The sequence below is a fragment of the Octopus sinensis genome, linkage group LG4 (assembly GCF_006345805.1).
Source record: "Octopus sinensis linkage group LG4, ASM634580v1, whole genome shotgun sequence".
Lineage (NCBI taxonomy): Eukaryota > Metazoa > Mollusca > Cephalopoda > Octopoda > Octopodidae > Octopus > Octopus sinensis.
Window position 1 is genome coordinate 156,403,417 of NC_043000.1, and position 10,000 is coordinate 156,413,416.

The 10,000-nt window shown below is 34.6% G+C and overlaps 1 protein-coding gene across 1 annotated transcript in view; it reads right to left on the reverse strand.

Moving 5' to 3' along the window:
* The window catches only part of LOC115210610 (potassium voltage-gated channel subfamily KQT member 5-like), a 51,681-nt gene that overhangs the window by 9,690 nt on the left and 31,991 nt on the right, over positions 1-10,000 (reverse strand). The window contains exon 4 of the mRNA XM_036502655.1: positions 9,051-9,142. Coding sequence (XP_036358548.1) covers positions 9,051-9,142 — 92 coding nt within the window. The remainder of the gene's footprint in view (positions 1-9,050; positions 9,143-10,000) is intronic.

Below are 10,000 nucleotides of genomic sequence, written 5' to 3' on the forward strand. Positions count from 1 at the left end.
CATCACTGAACACACACGTCCTATCGCACAATTGTAGATATCAAAACTACGTATATAACTCTCCCCAGTACACACACACACACACACACACACACACACACACACATACACATGTATAAGCATTACAAGCATGCATACACAGTGTGAGCAAGAAGAGAGAGTGTTCAATAGAGAGAGTGTAGTTATAAAATATATTTACAGAAAGCTGAAAACTTCACTATCGTCCAAATATCGAAACAAGAAATTCGGAGAAACGGGCTCAGAAGTTTTCAGCAATATGTTATATAATATATGATATAATATAATATAATATAATAAAATATGATATAATATAATATAATATAATATAATATAATATAATATAATAAAATAAAATATGATATACTGTATATACGTATTAGCATATATTTGTTTATATATGTGTGCGTGTGTGTGCATAGACATACATCATCTTAATTTGTTAGGAAGATTCACAAATCTAATATCAAAAAACTTCATGCAGTGGCATACAGAAAGGCACCTTTGTTTTTTTACCTGCGGATAAAGGAAAATTCGATAGTGAATTAATATTTGTTATTCTTTAGAACGTGATAAATACAAATACACCCCTACACATATATGTATGTATATATATGTATGTATGTATGTATGTATGTATGTATGTATGTATGTATGTATGTATGTATGTACGTATGTATGTATGTATGTATGTATATATATATGTATGTATATATATATATATGTATATATGTATGTATATACGTATATATGTATATATATATGTATGTATATATGTATATATGTATGTATGTATGTATATAAATATATATATATATATATATATATATATATATTATATATATATATACAGACATATTTGCCTTTCAGTTGTAAAATTGCGAACAAACCACCCTTATTATTTATATATGCAGACATATGTACACACACGCACGCACACGCACGTACACACACACACACACACACCACAACTGATGTAATGGATGCAATGCAATATTCGACTTCAACGGTACACATTCGTATCATTGTGGAATAATGATGTGTTTCTAATTTTCATTTTGTTATGATTAATTTTAAGTCCGCAAGAAAAATAGCTGATATCTATTTTTTAATCAATTTTTTGATTGGATTAAAAGCAAATCAATTTGATATTTGAATTCAGCACATAGAGACGAAATTAAAGATTGTAAGAAAAAGTTTTCTCTGGTCTTCTATTATTTCTTGCTATCCCTGGTCTTAATGAATTGTACCTTTGACCAGAAGTTTCTATTTTTCTTAGAGGTCAAATACATGTTCTGCGTCGCGTACGGTGCATTTTCCAAACAGAATTATCTGATAAAAGTTTGTGGCTACAAAAGAAAACTCGATAAATACTCTTGTGCTTTATAATTTGTAGATAACAATATATTAAGTGGTAGCAAACTCTCTGAAGCAACTGTTTAACGTACATTGTTGAAATGGTATCCGTATATATATATATATATAAATAGAAAGGGCAATGGAATTGTTGCAACGGTTGTATGCCGATAAATGTTTTACTTACTAAGCTTCGTCTTTATACTTTTTGAATTAAAATTCCCAGTGGTGTAGATAAAATAAACTGTACGCATATAATAAAATCGATTTTAGTGGTTATATTCTTTCTTGCAAACTTTGCAGTCTTATTTCGACCCAAGAAATAATTAATATAAGAGATATATAAACAATGCAGCGTAGAAGGTGTTTGTAAGCCATTTAAGAAACACACAAAAGCCGTTCGATTCACTTCAACCTTTAAGTTTAATTTGTCAAAATATTTTCGTCGCTAAAATCCACGACCTGTCCAGTGAACAGGTCGCGGATTTTAGCGCCGAAAATATTTTGACAAATTAAACTTAAAGGTTGAAGTGAATCGAACGGCTTTTGTGTGTTTCTTAAATGGCTTACAAACACCTTCCACGCTGCAATTGTTTTCGTTCCAGCACACGATCTCAGATCAAATCACTTGCTATGCGAGTACATCTCCGAAAAAGAGATATATAATTTCTTGATAAAAAACAAACTATACATCATAGAACCTCATTTCTTAATACTTTTTGAATTACTTTCCTAAACCAAATCTAGATTTAGACGCAGGTGTAGCCGTGTGGTTAAAAGCTCTCTTCTCAGCCATGTGATCCGGGTTCGATTCTACTGGTTGACACTTAACTATATATATATATATATATATAAAAGCCCTTCAGCTCTTATTTCGAGCAGTGTATGTGTTCTGACACCCTCAGTTATATATGATGCCAATTACTGTTTTTCCGTTTTGATGAAACCCTGCTACTATCTAGCTGCCTCTTTTAATTATATGTATATGTATATATATATATATATATATATATATATATATATATATTATATAATATATATATATATATATATATATATGTATATATATATAATTTGTGAGTTTAGTTCACAGGTAATCTAAACAAGTAGGTACGCTGGGCAAATGCTGTAACGGATTACCAGGGCTCCAAGCTCATAGTCGAGACGGAAGTTATGGAACCACTGTAGATTTATGATATATATATATATATATATATAATATATATATATATATATATATGTATATATATCACGTGACCGACCAGTCCATCGGATGTAGTTACACATCGCTGTTCACAATGCGTTCGAATTGTTTTAGCCTTCGAATGATGCCACCCCGCTGGCTAAGCGAGCAGGCCAACAGCAGAAAGAGTGAGAGAAAGAGTGGTGAAAGAGTACAGCAGGGATCACCACCCCCTGCCGGAGCCTCGTGGAGGTTTTTAGGTGTTTTCGCTCAATAAACACTCACAACGCCCGGTCTGGGAATCGAAACCGCGACCCGACGACCGTGAGTCCGTTGTCCTAACCACTGGGCCATTGCGCCTCCACACACACACACACACACACACACACACACACACACATATATATATACACATACATGAAAATATAAATATTATTAATACGTTATTAATATCCAGCAAGAATAAAGCACCATAAAGGCGACGTACATCCGTGAAGATGTCACCGCATTGATACTGCTGTCTCATTCGAATGCGGTCTGTGACACACTTATAGTACATCTAAAGCAACTTGGCGTGGTAATATTCTCATTATACCGCCCACCCGATACTTCAAACTACGATGGCAAGTTTGAGGAATGTCTTTCGAAGATAAAAGAAGTACTCTCAAACCTAGATCAATGCCTTAACGTACTTCTGATGGGGGACTTCAACTTCGACTACATTAGATGGCCCGAAAGTGTCATAACCTCAGGACTGACACGAAAAGAATGCAATCAGGAAGAATCTGTAGTAGATCTCACGAAAATGATGTTCATGGAGCAGACCATACTTTCCCGAACCATTCTGGATCTCTGCCTTACAAGCAATATAGACCTTATCCACAACATAAACATATCACCGTCTACCCGCTCAGACCATAACATGCTAGAACTGTCAATATATGGCTCAAAGCTAAGTAAAGAATCTTACAACACTGCTGGATCTCAAGCGCTAGCCAACCTGAACTTTTACAAGGCTGACTGGAAGTCCATCAACAAAGAGATACTCCAACAAAACTGGCTTCAAATCTGTCCATGCAAGACACTGACATGAAATTCAATGAATTCATGTCTATAATGCGAGCTATATGCATTAAGTTTGTCCCAGAGAAGAAAGCCACCACACACAAGAACATTATTTCCCGAGATAGAAGAATCCTAATGCGACGGAGGATAAAGATCTCGAATTGCTTAAATGTAATCCGCTACAAACTTAAGCCTGTGTCGTCGGCAACTAAACAGGCAACAACGTCAAGCTTGCTTGAGGAAGAATAGCCTGCAGGATGAAAAATAGGACATATCTAAAAACTGACTTCTCCAAGACAAGCATAGTGAAGTCAATGGCCTTTCATCCAACAACGTGTACATGTGCACGTTAGTGTGCTTGGTTAGTAGCATGAAGGAATAAGCAGCTTTCATCTCTTCAGATTCGAAGATAGTGGCAGCAGGCTAATGGGGGGTAACTGGGAAGATGGTCCCATACAATCAAGTTAGGCTGGAAGCTATGTTATTTGTGCTCTAGAAGCAAACCAAAGTAGATGATACGGTGAAGTGTATCATCTGCATTCTTACACAAACTCGGTTGTTCTGATGGTATCTTGCCTCTGGGCATATTGTGTAAGTATGAGAAAGTGAATTTGATGTGTGCGCATCTTTTTCGTGCAAGTCAGATATCTGATCATTATCCATCTGTTTGTCTATCTATCTATCTATCAATCTATCTATCCATCATCCATCTATCTATTATTGTTCAGGTTACTGCTTGGAATCGAACTCGGAACTTTGGAATTAGTAGCCCGCGATCTTAACCACTCCGCCATATGCCCACGGGTATATGGTGTAGTGGTTAAGAGCGCAGGCTACTAGCCCCAAAGTTCCGAGTTCGATTCCAATGCTAGGGGGACAAACACAGACACACAAACATACACACACACATATATATATATACATATATACGACAGGCTTCTTTCAGTTTCCGTCTACCAAATCCACTCACAAGGCTTTGGTCGGCCCGAGGCTATAGTAGAAGACACTTGCCCAAGGTGCCACGCAGTGGGACTAAACCTGGAACCATGTGGTTGGTAAACAAGCTACTTACCACACAGCCACTCCTGCGCCTACACATTTTTATCTTATATTTTTTCTATTTATTTCGTCAAACAACTCGTGAAAGAAAAAAAACAAACAAACACAAATAAAATATATTCTCAGTTTTTAAGGTAAGTGGAATGCAAAGATTGGATCAGATGCTCATGACGCTTAGGAAAGAACAATTGGTAAATACGGCGAGGGAAAAACTACGCAACAGGAGAATGAGTAAGATTATTAGAATTTGCAAATCAACATAAACTAATTTTAGCAAAAATAATTCATCAGAAGAAACTGACAAGAACAATATCACGACAATGACCAGAGGGATATAGAATAACCAAATTGATTTTGTTTTCATTCCCATAAGATATTGATCAGCTACGAAATGTGGGAGGTTTCCAGGGTCACTTACTGGCTGTGCTCACAAAATTTTAATAATCTATAATATATATTTCTTTATTGCCCACAAGGTGCTAAACATAGAGGGGACAAAGAAGGACAGACAAACGGATTAAGTCGATTATATCGACCCCAGTGTGTAACTGGTACTTAATTTATTGACCCCGAAAGGATGAAAGGCAAAGTCGACCTCGGCAGACGTTGAACTCAGAACGTAACGGCAAATATAAATTGGACATGGGCGATCGTTGTATTATTTCTTGTCTTGAGGTTCACAGCCTGGGTGGATTCGCGTGAAAAATGGCACACACGTGGAGACAGGTGCATAGATTGGAATGCGGTTTGTATTTTTTTCTTAACCATTATACTTACCGAGAAAATCAATTAAAACTTTTGCTAATGGAATTTTCCTCTTTCTACCAATAAAACAATCAGTTGCTTAGAAGCTGTTTTTTGACGGGGTGGGGGGTCAGGAAATTTTCATATAGTTGGAAGCTCCAATCGAAACAGGGGACCCGAAATGATAAGGTTGACAAACGCTGTTATAGATTATACTTAACCGAAAACAATCACATCCATATCATCCAAACAGACCGGGTGAAACCGGGCTTAGCTGCAAGTATTCTATAAGTACAAGGCCTGAAGCTTTGGGGGAGGGGGCTAGTCGATTACTTTGACTCCGGAAGGATAAAAGGCAAGGTCGACCTCGGAGGAATTTGAACTCAGAACGTAAAGACGGATGGAATACTGTGAGGTATTTTACTCGGTGTGCTAACAGTTCTGCCAGTTCGTCGCCTTACAAAATTTTTAATAATAGCAATAAAAATTAAGAGCCAATCAGTGAAGGAGAACTAAAATGGAGGAACGTAATAGGATCTTTAAAAATTCAAACAGCCGAACATAAGAGCAAACTATAAAACACAGAAAAGGTTGGGGGATAATTCAAATATTTATTATCATTAGATGCATTTTTTAAAGAATTAATAGAGGTCCTTGAAGAAACAACAACAGTAGAAAGAATTCTTGGTAAAAGAATTTTTGGTAAAAGAAGAACATTTAGAGTCGCTGGATAAAAAAGATATTCCAGTCAGTTTTGATGAATGAAGAAATCTGAGACAAAAACAATATAAAACGAAACTTCAGAGATGGAATATAATTTGGATAATAGAAAATGGGGGAAAAAAGGCGAAAAATGAGAGGAGATAGAAAGAAATCATCGAATAAATATGTTTAAAATAGCATAAAAAAGATCTTAAGTTGCTGAAGATAAATATGATTTATTTACCAAAGCAAATGAACTCTACAACCACGTTGCTGAAGATGGATAGTAACGTGTTAAGATAAGATAGGATAATTATGCTAAAATTCAGAAAGAACTAGTAACCGTTTCTGAAGTCATACAAGCAACAATGAAACAAAATAGTAATAAATTACCCGGAATAGGTAACATAAATGCAGAATTGAAGGTGAATATATCACTGAGTTATTTTGTGTAATCTGTAACAGTGTTTTATAATAAATGGACAGAATCAATTGTGAACTACTTCAAAGAAGGAAAATCCTGAAACAAAAAACAAAGAAACAAAAACAGCACTATTAGTTTAATTAGGCATCCAAGCAAGACCTTGCTATGTTTTATTTGCTCTCATGAAGCAAACAATAAAAACGAGTACTTAATGAAATCTGGTTTTTAAGAAGGGAAGAAATATTGTTGAGTAGAATTATAACTTTAATATTATAGCGGAACGACGCTTGGAACACCAATCAGACCTTTAACCAAAATTTCATTGACTTTAAAAAAGTTGTTGACCCTGTCTGGTATGGAGCACTATAGCTTCTAAGGAAAAGTATAGCAACCATTGACCAATACTATAAAAGAAAAAGTGATTCATTATATGAACCTGTAAACCATCTGCTTTTGATTAGAAAAATTCACCAAGTAACCAGTTTAAAACAATAGACAGAAGGGTAAACTTTCATTCACCTTTTTCAATGTGATTCTTGACTATATAATGCCAGAAGCCCTCGAGTTTAAAAAAAAAAAAATTCAACTAGGAAGTTATTTTGCCGATGATATTCAATAGGAGAAAATGAAGTATTTAGAAATATAACAATACGTCTTGATATTGTTAGCTAGAAGATATGGCACGGAAATAAATACTGGAAAAAATAGCATATTAATATCTAGTAAATACAAAGTGAAGGTAGTCATCCATTGAAACTGTAGGGACGACGCTGACTCTAGTTGATAAATCTAAATATTTAATAATGAATGATGTGAGATTATTAAAAAAGTAAAATGCACGATTAAGGCAGCTACAGTGTATTAAGAAAATTAAATACGGCTTAGACAAATAATAGTAAAGTTTACAATAACTGTAATAATATTTTAGGCTAGTCGTACTTTATGTTTGCGTGTCGGAGACGTTGCATGCTGGAAAAAAGAGTTTGGCCTTTGAAATGAAATGTTATTGAAAGATGCTCTAAATTCTATTTTTAGAACATTGAAATAAAGTGTGTGTTAGGTGAAGAATTGATGCGGAGATTGTGGATCATGAAACTTTGTTATTAATTACCAAAAGGCGGGAAATCAAGTGGTTTAGTCATATAACACGACGTTGTGACACTCTGCCACGAGTGATATCGTTGCGCATAGACAAACATCCGGTAAAAAATGTGTAGGAAGACTACGTAGGAGATAGTTGAGCAGCATCAAGTAATGAACAGTGATGAAATTGGTGGAAAACTTGAGGATGGCTGATGACCAGGGAAGATGAAGGTAGGAAGTTGTGTCTCTTGCAGTTTCCCTAGGAAATTTAGTATGATTGATTGGTTCCGCCTTCTGACTATGAATCAGTAACAGCCATTGCTAAACGGTGGTGATATGGACGCAAATGGACAGTTTACATGTGCTTGGCAACAGAAATATTACAGTGCTGTCACGCAATGTCGAGTCAAGCATTTCTGTCTCCATAAAAATAACGAACATCCTTCAATTATTGGAGCGTTTAGAATTGACTACCAATAATATAATTATCAACTCATACTGGTTCTATATTGGCCAACGAAGTTACAATATTTTTAAAATTTGGTCTTAAAAGTCCAATTATATTTCCTTTTTTTTTCGTTTATAACAAAATTATTTCTCTTCGCTCATAGAATCCTCATTAATTTGGATATCAGGTATGGATTAAACATCATCAACAACAATAATAATAATAACAACCATAAATGCAATAGCAGTAACAATAATAAGTAGAACAACAAATATACAACGTCTGACTGAAATAAAAACACTGTCCCAAATATAATATAATCTATTGAGAGTTACGACGACGACGACGACGATGATGATGATGATGACGATGATGATGATGTAGTTGATGATGATGTTTATCCTTAAATCGGTCCTGATCTAAGACACGTACAATTAAAATGTGTTTCAGTCATGATCATCCGTCATTTTATCATAAGAGATTACATTGCCAAATGTGTCTTCTTAAAAAACAAAAAGAATAACGTGCAATTGGAAAAAGATTTGGCTGTTATTTTTTTGTTGATTCCTCGATGATGATGACGTTGCTAATAAGGTTTACACGCCTCTCTTGTCATTAGTAAACGAATGAATGCCACATTTTCTCATTTTTGTCAATTAAAATATAGTGCTTTGTATAGTATTTGACAGTCTTAATAATTACGAGTGCTAAAATTTTGTGTTGTAAAAAGAACCGTCTACACTAACATTAGTACACTCAACACTTTCACAGCCATATACTTGCTTCCCACTTAACACATATTCTACTACTATGAACAAAGAACCGATATTTACATTGTTTTCTATTCTTGGAACCGTCGTGTTTCACAGATACTCACAGATACACATACATCACTCCTCCTCCACCTTCTATGTTGAATCACACAAGAAAACAAAAGCAAAACAAAATTTAGTGTATTACTCACTGACCTTCTGATTCCTTGGTATAAACGGAAGAAATTGAACTTTCTTTCCTAATTGCTGTGTGTTCTCTCTCCCCCACAGACAAACTCAGCTGACTCCTGAAATATTAAACATAAAAAGAATGATTTATTTGCACACATAACCATATATAAAAATACATATATATATATATATATATATATATATAATATATATATATATATATATATATATATATATATATATATATTATATATATATATATATATGTGTGTGTGTGTGTGTGTATGTACATGTATGTATGTGTTTGTATGTATATATGTGCATGTATTTACATATGTGCGTATGTATGTGTACACAGACTATACACACAGACATTTCAAGTAAACAGATACGCCTCATTAGACCGTTTTATCATCTGTGCAGACATTTAATCATCAATATGATACCCAAATGGGTTAAATCATTAAAAATTGCACAAATCATGTCTACTAAAGACTAGATTAAGTATTATGTGCATCAAATGACATTATATTCTTTCTAGAAATATATCTTTAAAAACAATGACCGTGAGATGTGTACATGTATCTTCTATAATAAAACAGAGTTTGCGCGCGCGCGTGCGTGCGTGTTCATGCGTATTTTTCTTATGGATTCGAACACTAAGACGTCAATTTTGACGTATGAGGTATCAAAAGATTAAGTAATCTTTCGGCCACCAAATAAAGTATGTTTTTGTCACAAAAAGTCTTTTTTACTACTAAAATAAGCTCGAAAACGAGGTCGGGTCGCACAGTTTTGAGGTAATTTTCGGGCAATATTTCGATTTGCTTCTAATGTTTCATTTTCGTAGCATTCTACTGAAATATCACAGTTATTTTACATACCCTTCCTTCATTCCAAAACAAGACAAACTTGGACAATACTTCCGAAATAGGACTTCACCCGTGATTATTAAGCCACCAACCACTATGTAG